Consider the following 12,467-nt stretch of genomic DNA (forward strand, 5'->3'; position numbering starts at 1 on the left):
GTTTAAAAAATCTATTATAAATATGCGCCTGAAAAAAGCATATTACACAATTGAAGATTATCTAAATGATAAAAGAGCGTGGATTTGACCTGCAGCTCGTTCCGGCAACGCACAAGACTGCAAATACTATTTTATACATGGCATAATCTTGTACCTATATCAAATATTTGAAAAGAGCAACCGCCGAGTTTCTTGCTGGTTCTTCTCGGTAGGAAAGGCATTCCGAACCAGTGGTAGATGCATCCGACTATTCGTAAGTACTTGTAAAAGTTTATTCGAATAAAAAAGATTTTTATTTTATTTTGTTTTATAGGCGGCTACAGCATGTAAATTTAGACGAATAAGTCATACGAAAGAACATAGAATTAACAACATATGTAAGAAACGCAAAGGTAAGAATAAAAACAAAAAAAGATTACGGGTGAGAAAACATAGTACAGTACGCGGCCGAAAGTAATGTACATCGAACTTTAGAAGGAGATAGCAAATTTGTAGAGCATTGTCTCTGTCGTTGAGACCGACAAAACGTCAACTAGGTATTGAGATATGTTGTGGCCGTATGTTAATAATTAAATGCGGCAACGGTGGAAGATGTTTATTGAGAGCCGGCTTATGATCTACTCTCGCTTATGGACTAACAATAACAATAAAGAAATCTTACATACTATTGTTTTAAACTTATTGCTTAACGACCTAACCTACATAATTTTGCATCACCTCTCTTTCAATCCGATGTGCAGGCAACCTACTTCGATATATTGAGGAGTTGCATTTTTATGTTACAGCTAATATGAACATGCTACGTTTAAACTGACAATTCGTACATATTACAACTCCCCTGAAAATGTATGCGGTTACCCCTCCCCTTAAAAGAAAAAAAATGTTAGACGCTACATCGAATCAGAAGAAAAGATGATGACAATCACAAAAATAAAATCTAATGCTAAATAAAATTAAAATTATGTAAGGAAACATTTTTTTTTTTATTGTTACTTCCTGTGCTCAAGTGCAATTTATCTTATCTCTTTCTTCGTATGGGCATACTTTCAACCTTACTTATAACTAGAAAAATCGTAATCTATTAAGTGCAGTCAAGGATTTAACTTTTACAAAAGTTTCGAAAAATCTCATCATAGGTAATAAAATAATCTCAAAATAGCATCATAGATATTAGATATGTATAAGCTGATGTATCGATTTCACAAATCGAATTTTAAAAGATTCTTTGATCTATCAAATCGTCGTCATCATAAGTATACAGCTGTCGTATAGCATCGTCGTAAGACGGTAAATATAAGGTTTCTATTCTATAACCCATAATAATACCTATTATTAAGTAAACATCTCAGGTATTCATATTTCCTGGACAGTCAAAATAAATCTCTCCTAGTCTTCATCTTCCTTTCAAGTTACTTCTTCACATAATACGAATAAATAAACAAATCAACAAACGCGGCGCGTACTCTCCTAATCAATATTTAACATAACATGCTTGCGAGCATTTTTCATAACACTTATAATCTTCATCAAACTTATTTCTTTCAATAACATTCAACTTTTCATAAAAATTCTAGGTCTTTCACTAACACCAGCGCGGTAGATAATGATCAAGAGTCTAGACAAATATATATGTAGGCTCGTAAGCACCAGAAGTATGTTATTATTATCGAGATTGAAGACTAAACCACTAAAAGTAACCTTAAGTAATGGTTAACCAGATACGTCAGGATTACAACCTTTAGATTAACCGAGCCTTCGTGGGCATACTAACATTATTCTTGCACACTACGAGAGATATCACAGACTACCCTCAACTATTAACCTACCGTCAATAATGAGTCATGATAACAATGTCTCTTATGAGACTAGACATCGCTAACTAACACTAGCTAAGTCCCTACCTAGCGACCGGCTCCAACCATCCCCATACCGGCCCCAGACCAACCAGCTAACCTAGCACACCACACTTAGTTCAATTTACTTCAACTACAACAATCACGTTTGTCTAATACAAATTGGAACGATACAAGAAGGACTTACCAGATAAACAGCTATTCAACACACACTATACCATCATTCACACAATCACGTCACTTTCCACAACCTAGTACTGAACCTTTAACAACTGAAACCACATTAGGTCACAACAACAATGATAATAATAAAACCTACAGTACGATACACATAGTATCCACTGAGAAGTGCCCTCGGCAAGAGCCACACGAATAATAATCTCCTCGTACCGCCGCATTCACTTTTATTGTCTCAAAATGACGGTGGGGCGACTACGTAATGTTCAATGAGCAAAGTGTTTACAATTAAAATGGCAGCGCGCCTGCATATAGTTGAATGAGGAGGTACTAAATATGCGCAAAACATTGCGTCCAAATAAATAAATAATAATCATCTTCCTACGTCAGTATGTCTCAATCCCAAAATAAATATTGTATATTTTATACCTATAGCACTTCTACAGCCGAAGGGTGATCAAGCCTTTGGTTTGCAGAGTCCTAATTTGTCAAAGCCGGGTATAGTCTTATATCGTCAAAACTTGCACGAAACTAGACGAAAAACGTCTGTAGGGGAAAAAATTCTCCTTATTTCATATTCATTTCCTTGTATTTGCAAATTTCATCTCGAGCAAAACCATTGTCTCGTATAACAATACAAAATGTTCGGGTACGCGTGTGTCGTTGACCACGCGATGACACCGTTATAATTCTCTGAATATTTCGATTTTAACATCGAATATTTACGAAAGAAGTAAGTACCTACTTATTCATTTATTAATTATCTATTATTATTTTAAACTATCCTACACACTATATAAAATCTTACTAATAAAGCACGAATGGAATTTATTAGTAGATAGTGGAACAAGTATTATTTGTTATAAAAAACCAAATTATTTACCTAACCTACGTACAAAATTAAATTAACTAGGTACCCAAGAAAAAAAATTACAATAGCTACACATTCTACCTATTTGCCCATTACGAGAGATAAATTGCACTTACTTTAACTGTTAGCGACGCATTTTATCAATCAATTTCGTGACCGCCGTGTAGTCGCCGTCGTCGTCAGGACTGGTTTTGGTCATCAGGTCCGGAGGTCTGGAGCCTGCGCCTCTTCTTTACTGCATCTTAATGGGCAGGGAAAACCCTGGACTCCTCGAACTGGGCCGGGAATACCCTGGACACCTCCTAGTTTTGGCCGGGATAACCCTGGACGCACGATGATGCTGGGCCGATCAATGAAGCTTGAGATGTCTTCTGTTCATAAGCGATTCATTTTTTTGGCTTATTTCTTGATGTTAGTGTTTCTTGATTTTTAATATAGGACGTGGAATTATTTTCTTCTTTTTGTTCTAATTGAGTCTTGAATCTTGATAATATTCTTTTGAAAATTGTGTATTCTTCATCTTGATCGGTGCCCAGCCGGTGCACGCACTTAGATTAGGCATGCACCGACTGGCAGGGTCGCCATGAGATATGTTGTGGCCGTATGTTAATAATTAAATGCGGCAACGGTGGAAGATGTTTATTGAGAGCCGGCTTATGATCTACTCTCGCTTATGGACTAACAATAACAATAAAGAAATCTTACATACTATTGTTTTAAACTTATTGCTTAACGACCTAACCTACATAATTTTGCATCACCTCTCTTTCAATCCGATGTGCAGGCAACCTACTTCGATATATTGAGGAGTTGCATTTTTATGTTACAGCTAATATGAACATGCTACGTTTAAACTGACAATTCGTACATATTACAGTATGAGTGACAGAGACCACGCTCTACAAAGCCGAAATGTCATCCTAAAGGCCGATGTACATTACTTTCGGCCGCGTACTGTATCCTTACCTTATATCCACCCTTGGACCACTCGTGCGTCGGCGGCACGCGATTGTACGAGTTGTCTTTGCTCGCGTGCGAGCGCCAGTTGGATGTTCTGAAACACAACATTTTATTACTATAAGTCCCGCAAATTGCTAATGCGCGTGGCCGCCATTTTAGTGACGTCAGCACTAGACTGAAGTTTCGGGCTGATGGTATATTTTTATTTCGGCTGACGTCAAAATGGCGTCATTTCGATGTTAATGAGACATGGTTCCAGCGCAATAGCAATTTGCGGAACTTATAACTAGCGGATACCCTATAAAGGGTACTGCGCTAAAAAAGAATATGCCTAATGCATTGTTTTAGTGGTCTAAAACCATCTTCGCATTATTGCTTTTGTAATGAAAAAGACCATCCAACCGGATGGTTTTTTGAAATCATTTTTTGTGTTTTCTATTTTTTAGGATTGCACGTTTTTTGTTACTGGTATATAGAATACTAGCGACCCGCCCCGGCTTCGCAAGGGAAATTTATTTCAATTTTCGTAGGGTTTTTTTGAAAATAAAATATAGCCTATGTTATTTAGAAATAATGTAGCTATCTACTGGTAAAAGAATTTCCAAAATCGGTTCAGTAGTTCCAGAGATTACTTCCTACAAACAACATAACAAACTTTACCTCTTTATAATATTAGTATAGATAGATATTGGCGCTGTCTTTACTGACCGTTTACTCACCTTTTGACACCTACGAGTGTTCTTCAAAAAATGGCGGCTCATTACTTTGTCAATAAAATAATTTATTTCTATGTTAAAGGATTTTATAGAAGGGATAACTAGGCCAAAATTGACCATTTATCCAAGATATAAAACTACATATTTCTTACCCGGAAAACAAATTCCAAAATGCGGGCATAGAGCTGCTTGAAAGAAAATAGATTTATTCCTAAATAATGAGATTGATATTTTTTTATTCCTATACATATACAAGTTAAGACAAACTGCGATCTCACCTGGTGGTAAGTGAAGATGCAGTCTAAGATGATAGGGGTATGCCCTATAGTGTATTTAGTCTTAGCTAACTTAAGAATGGTCAGAATGTCAGAAAAAGCTTTCGCGTTTCCGTGAGAGGTATTAGTTTAGTTAAAGTCTGTTAACTAACTTAGTGTCGCTACACCCACAGGCGCATTTATTATTTTGCTTTTATTATATTATTTTTCACTGTGTTTGTTAAATAAATATTTTCTATTCTAAGAATAAAATAGAATACCTACTATAGTATTCTTATGTTTATTGTAATAAATAAAAATAAATAATAAACACTAGTTGGGTAGCGACTCTATGTTAGTGAACAGACTATAGTTATTTAGTGTAGTTTTCCCAGTCCGTTCAGAAATCGACTTACTTTGGGGTTGACGTATTTGACGTACGTGGCGTATCGTTCTTAACGCGCCAACTCGAATTCGGTTCTGGCAGGTTCTGCGCCTAAAAGCCATAGAAATACCTGTTAACTATCTGACTCATGCCGTTATAACTCGCATGTGCAAAACATTCGCATGAATGATGCAAATCGTTGCTAATGCGGATGCGACTGCAAATATTCGTAACATGTCTACATCATCCACATTTTCAATGTTTATGAACCTGTCGTGGCCTATTTGGTAGCCGCTTGTCTCTATACAACTAACAGCCGTACACAGAGTCGCTAATCGTTACTTAAGATTGAGTTAAAACGAGACAGATTTATGTGAGAGATATAGCTCTGTCTCGTTTTAACTAAACTTAAGTAACGATTAAGCGACTCTGAGTACGGCAGTAAGTGCACTGTTCAAATCTTGTCATCTGGATTTTCTTAAAGGGACATTTTACCAGCAAGCTTGTATAGACGTGGCGTGGTGAGAGCTCGTGACTGAATCCTGACGATCACGGGTTCGAAGACTGGTGCGTCACTATATGTTGACCAGCAAGTAAACTTGTTCACCGTGCTGGTGAAAGGAACCCCCGACCTTCGACTAGAAGGCGGACGTCCTAACCACTAGGCTATCCCAGTTACCGATCTTTTCAATGTAGAAAAATGCAACAAAGATGAATTTACCTTATTTTTGTTAGTGTCTGGTTCGCCTTCGCTTATCTTCAATAAGCTTTTTAAAAGACTTGTAGCATTGTCCTGTAAAAATATTTGCTTAAAAGTGATTCAACTCATCAAAGATCAAAATTACTATCCATAATATATTCTTTAACTTTCCGGGATAAAAGTAGTGTATATTCATCCCTAGAAAGTAAGTTGTATCTATACCAAGTAAGTAGTTGATGCCTGCAACTTTGATCACGTAGATAAAAGTTTTTTAAAATCCTGTGGAGAAAGTGTTCTTTGATTTTTAGGGATAAAAAGTAGCCTATTTCCTTCCACAGGATGCAAGCAATCTCTATATCCATCACTATCAGGTAAACGCCAGCAGACAGACAAACAGACAAACTTTCGCTTTAAAAAAACGTTTATTTTCAGTCATTTTGTAAAGTACATATTCAGTGTTTGATCTCGAAAAATTTGAGTGCTTACTGCTGTAAATATACAATTTTACAAATGTTGCAAGGTTGATACAATTATAAGCAGGAAGTAGGATGGTAATAATACCTGTTCTTGAGGTCCATTCTTGATATTGTTGTTGACAACTGCTGTGCGAGCTTCCGTGGCGGGTGATATGATGTCTCTTGGCGGGCTAGAATAATGGCCAGTATCATTAATCGAGACTTGAAGAGGCCACATACAGTTAACTACTGTACTGTTAAGTGGTGATATGTACCATTTGCTGACGAAAAAACCATTTTTTCGTCACCTCCACCAATCACACCTGATGGGAAGTGATGATGTGGCCTAAGATGGGACGCGTTTACCTAGAAGATGCCTATTCACTCTTGTTTTAAAGATACCCGGGTTGTAATTGGTAGGGAACACATATCGCGGAAGAGTATTCCAAACCTTAGCCATACGTATGAGGAATGATGACGCAAAACGTTTCGTGCGTGTAGATGGAATGTCGACGACATAGTCTTCTGGTTTTTATAGTATTTTGTGTACATATGAACTTTTTTTAAAAAAATTCAAATACAAGTTAGCCCTTTACTGCAATTTCACCTGGTGATAAGTGATGATGCAGTCTAAGATGGAAGCGGGCTAACCTGGTAGGGGTATGGCAATTTTTATTAAACGCATGCCTCTTTGGTTTCTACACGGCATCGCACCGGAACCACACGGCTTTGCCGGTAGGGTGGTAACTAGCCACGGCCGAAGCCTCCCACCAGGATATATAAAGTAGCAGATAATACGGCCCAAAAAGGAGCACAAAAAATATTTATAAAAATCGATCAAGTGCGAGTCAGGCTCGCACACGAAGGGTTCCGTACCAGCGTACGAGAAATAACTTTTTTTTTATTTTCTCATTCTGAGAAGAGACCAGTCCAGACCAGAGAAAATTGAGAAATTATAAAACTCCAAATTTACCCTGCCGGGAATCGAACCCCGGACCTCCCGCTAATAAGACCATAGCGCTCACCATTGCACTAGGGAGGTCGTCAAAATGAGTTTTTTTTATTTATTCATTATAGGTATATGCTTGACCACAATCACACCTGATGGAAATTGATGATATGGCCTAAGATGGGACGCGTTGACCTAGAAGATGCCTATTCACTCTTGGTTGAGATGATGATGAACTGAGCAACTGACCTGTAGCTGGCGAAAGCGGAATGGTGTCCGTCCTCTCTGCGCAGTATGGTGGGCCTGTTGTAGGTGAAGGGCTGTGTTTCCGCGCAGCTCACCGACTCGCGCAGCTTGCGACCGTACGATATGCATAGCATGTTTGTCGGTAGCATCCTGAAACACAATTTGGTTTTGATACTTAAACCCAAACCTTAGCTTAGCCTAATATATACAAAAGTGGATCTTAAGCTTAACTACGCTAACAAGTACTTATTTGCTATTTCTTATATCTAAACCAATGCAGGCGTCGCCGTGTGTAATGGATATGCGCGCATGCGCATTACGTTGATATTATTATTTCTTGGGCCGCCCCGCCGGCGCAGCGGCTCACGCGACGGCTTCAGTCACCCGCAGTCGCCGTGGTGTGCGGACGGCGTCGAGTGCTCAGAGCCGGCCGAACACGTCACCGACGATCCATGTGGAGCGATTTTGTTTGCGGCAGCTTGTGCTTCTGGAATCTTCGTGCTAGCGTGTTTTGGATGTCGTATTGTGACCATCAACAGTGTTCGTGATCGTCACTGTGCATGTAACCATCAACGCTTCTAGCCATCACTATTATCTCCGAAATACGCTAGCCAGCTCGTCCGGTTGGAGGTAAGAAATCTTTGCTTATTTTCATAAAGTGTTTGTGCCGCCATCCATGTTGTTTCATTTCTTCCACCGCTCTTGTCCATTATTAGCGAATAGCATACAGTTTAGGCATTCCTCGTTTAATATTACTTCTTTTAAAAGCTCTCTTATCTTGCTAATTTCTTGCTTTTAATTTGATGTACGATATCTGTTAGTTGGGTATAAATATATACCGTGAATTGTGTAAATGGGGGTACAAACTATTTTTTACATTATCTATGTATGCAGAGTTAGCCACAGCAGTAAATATTACCTATAAAAAGTTCGCCAGTGTCATACATTCCACAGATTAAAAAGCTCTATTAAAACAAGAAGCATCTTATTACGTTAAGGTTTTATATTACATACCCGATGAATAGCGTTTTAGGATAACAAAATGGAAGCGCATAATGGCCGCGTTACTCGTGAGGGTGACGTTACCTCTATTTAACATCAATTTCCGTGCCATAGAATAATAAGGTGACAGAAAACGTATACCTACTACTCACACCACGTAAACCTGCAAGAATTCTTGAATTCATAAGACCAAATCCATCTAGCTTCATGCTCATTCCTGTTTTAATTAAAGTTAGCCACAAGAAATGTTGGTGCATTTTACCAAAGATCACAGAATATTTAAACAAAATAAACCGTGTAATACTGAAAAGTATAATAATAATTGATGATCAAATTGCAAATCAAAGCGGACCTATAATAAGAAAGGACTCGAACAATGCAAACACACGTAAGCAGCAACCAGTAACGTAAGTTTTAATACAATTACGAAGTTAGCATGTTGTGTTTTACCAAAATAATTCCACGTAACACGTTAACAAAGACAAATGTACCATTCGACACAGGCTTAGTGGAAGTTGGTTAAGCTTGCTATCGAATTGTTGCGAAGATACTAGGTAACTGGCGTTATGTGAAAATATCAAAAAAGCATTTGGTGCTGAGCTGCTATCTCGATAAGTACAATCCATATTTAAGTATTATTCATTCTAGTTTGTGTGTTGTAATTTTTGTCAGTCATAGTTATATTCAAACTTTTTCAACAACTATGTATTTAAACGAATGTGTCGAGCTGAAACCAAAAGATTAATTTTCGCCTAGCGTGGCGGTCAATACCTAGCGAAGTGTTAAAAAACAAAAATTACTGAAACAAGTTAGTTTTAGTTTAATTTTAAAACAGCTTTGTTTTCTAAAAGCAAGAAAATGTTTATTATATTACTTAAATTTTAAAACATTCTTTAAGTCTCTCAAACCTTTAAATACAATTATAACTAACCGTAAACCTACAAAATATACAAAGCTAAAACGGAATTTATTAATAAAGTATTTTCCTTCCTGTGTTGTTTGTTGATTTTCTTGTTCCCCGGTAAACCTGAGGTGAAATTGCGGGTAAGGTAAGGTTCTTGGTGGTGCTCGCCGGCAGCGGGATATTGCAGGAACGGCGAGCGTAGGTATTCCGTAAGTATGTAATATAATATGGTAGGTACTCCCATACACTACTTCTTTATGATAGCTCAAACACTATTTGTTTTTATCGAAACCTGTAAACTTTGGTTTCTGAGTATAGATCTTGCATTTCACGAAGGCCACTGACTCGTACTTGTGTTTAAGTCGTATCGGTATACGTAAGCAGAGATAATTACTTGTTAATATATTATCTCTGACGTAAGGTACACTAAGGGCCGGTTGTTTCAACAAATTTTGACGGACACGTAACCTTTAAATATGGCGCTAACGAACGTAAGAAAAGAAAAAGCGTTGATTCAGCATCCATTAGCGCTAACGTTCGTTAAAAAGTTACGTTTACGTTAACCAGTGCTGGCGCCATTGGTGATCGTCAAATCAGTTCGTAACTTCATACTTCTTACAAACGGAATATTTTATTTACAAATTATAATGGAATCAATTGAATTCAATGCTTTTAATGGTAGTTTTTTGAGGATGAAAGAGAATTTTTAAAAAAGAAAAAGTGTTTAAAATGCGAAGTAGCAATATCAATAACTATATAATTGAATATAAAATGAAATAAAAAAGAATACGGAAAAGTAAGTTAATTTTTAGGGTTAGTTTCGTAACCAGAATAACAATGACGAACAGTTTTTTGTACAATGAAGCAACGCTCTTAAATTAACAGATGTTAAAATTCGTCTACGTCTGTTAAATTTTAACGAACGTATCTTACGAAGACCAATGGTTTGAAACAACCGGCCCTTAATGTGCGCGTTTGACAGCGCTTGCTCGCGACTGATTGGTCCGACACGCACGCACACTTACGCAATGACCATGTAAACGACGTCACCACAAGTAAAATCGTGAATAGCAAGAACTGTAACAGAAAATGATTTAAGACTTATTTCGTGGTTTAAAGATATAAATAAAGTATACTACGCGACAAGTCGAGATGACAATCGGGGAGGGAAAGGCCCGCACAGTCGCAGCCCCGACGTTAACCCGGTGCAGGATCCCGGCCTCCCCCCGCCTCATACCCCGATTGCCATCTCAAGCTGTCGCGGACTATATTAAGGTTATAAGGTAACGGGAGTAAGGCTGTGAAACCAAAATGACTCACCTATAAAACCTCGCTTCTTCAAACAAATCCTCAGTTTGAGCTCCGGGGAAGGGTTCATCAAACATCACTTGGTAGGTTGGCTGCGCGTTCAGCTTGTCGGAGAGCCTCACAGTGTTGCCGTCGGAAGGTTGGTACACTGCTGTTATGGTGCCCTTGGCTCCCAGCGGTGCGGTGATGTTCCGAGCCGCACATATGACTCGGTCGTACATTTTGAAGTCGGCCTTAGGGTCCGGTTGGACGTTGCCTTCGTGGAGTTCCGGCTACAAGACAAAATTGTTTTTAGAAAGGCCAATGCCCAAATCACTACCCATATTATAAATGCGAAACTGTTTTTTTGTTGGTTTATGGGGTTGTCCTTCAATCACGTCGCAACGGAGCAACGGAGTGCCGTGTTTTTTTGCATAGACATAGTGGAAGACCTGGAAAGTAACATAGGGTACAGTGTTGCCGTTGGAAGGTTGGTACCCTGCTGTGGTGTCCTTGGCTCCCAGCGGTGCGGTGATGTTCCGAGCCGCACATATAACTCGGTCGTACATTTTGAAGTCGGCCTTAGGGTCCGGTTGGACGTTGCCTTCGTGGAGTTCCGGCTACTAGACAAAATTGTTTTTAGAAAGGCCAATGCCCAAATCACTACCCATATTATAAATGTTAAAGTGTGTTTGTTTGCTGGTTTATGGGTTTGTCCTTCAATCACGTCGCAACAAAGCAACGGATCGACGCGATTTTTTGCATGGATATCGCTGAAGACCTGGATGTGTTGTTATTTACATAGGCTACTTCTTATCACGGAAAATTAAAGAGTTCCCATGGGATTTTAAAACCTAAATCTACTCGGACGCAGTCGCGGGCATCAGCTAGTTTTATATAACAAAAACACCAACATCTATCAAAATAATTTATAGGATAGGGAATAAATAGTCACAAATAATTTCGTAGTTTTTCCGAGATACGCCTAGTTTAATACGAGTTTCATGTAGTATCAAACTCAGACAGTAGATGCAGCTGAGATTTATATTTAAGACAGGCATTTTCGGCGGCGGCACTAATTTCAATATGGGGTTATTTTTAATTATTCAAGAAGCGGATCAACAAATTTCTGTAATTTGGCGATTCCTCTGGTGATGCAAATGTTCATGGGCGGCGGTAATCACAACATCAGATGACCCGCCTGCTCGTTTGCTTGCTATTTTTATATTTAAAAAAGTATTTACGCTTTAAATATTATCAGATTTCCGAATGATATCTCATCTCCTGAGGCTCTAATGCGTTAGAGCCGCACTCACGTCGCATTGCTATGAGCTTGGCTTTTTCCTAGACGTATTACTGACCTTATAGAGCAGGTTCCACTTGACGTGCAGCGTGACACTCTTCTCCTGGCTCTTCAACTCGGCCAACTCTTGTCGCAGCGTGTTGTACATCGCCCTCATCTCCTCCGGCTCCAGTGCGTCAGAGCCGCACTCGCGTCGCATCGCTGTGCTATGAGATGGCCTTTTCCTAGACGTGTTACTGACCTTATAGAGCAGGTTCCACTTGACGTGCAGCGTGACACTCATCTCCTGGCTCTTCAGCTCGGCCAACTCTTGTCGCAGCGTGTTGTACATCGCCCTCATCTCCTCAGGCTCCAGTGCGTCAGAGCCGCACTCGCGTCGCATCGCTGTGCTATGAGATGGCCTTT

The 12,467-nt window shown here is 38.9% G+C and overlaps 1 protein-coding gene across 1 annotated transcript in view; it reads right to left on the reverse strand.

The window, feature by feature from the left end:
- The window catches only part of pcm (5'-3' exoribonuclease pacman), a 41,073-nt gene that overhangs the window by 8,768 nt on the left and 19,838 nt on the right, over positions 1-12,467 (reverse strand). The window contains exons 23-29 of the mRNA XM_034969032.2: positions 10,793-11,052; positions 7,570-7,716; positions 6,478-6,562; positions 5,938-6,009; positions 5,248-5,327; positions 4,730-4,762; positions 3,868-3,955 (exon numbers count right to left, since the gene is read on the reverse strand). Coding sequence (XP_034824923.1) covers positions 3,868-3,955; positions 4,730-4,762; positions 5,248-5,327; positions 5,938-6,009; positions 6,478-6,562; positions 7,570-7,716; positions 10,793-11,052 — 765 coding nt within the window. The remainder of the gene's footprint in view (positions 1-3,867; positions 3,956-4,729; positions 4,763-5,247; positions 5,328-5,937; positions 6,010-6,477; positions 6,563-7,569; positions 7,717-10,792; positions 11,053-12,467) is intronic.

Source organism: Maniola hyperantus, chromosome 5 (genome assembly GCF_902806685.2).
Source record: "Maniola hyperantus chromosome 5, iAphHyp1.2, whole genome shotgun sequence".
NCBI lineage: Eukaryota > Metazoa > Arthropoda > Insecta > Lepidoptera > Nymphalidae > Maniola > Maniola hyperantus.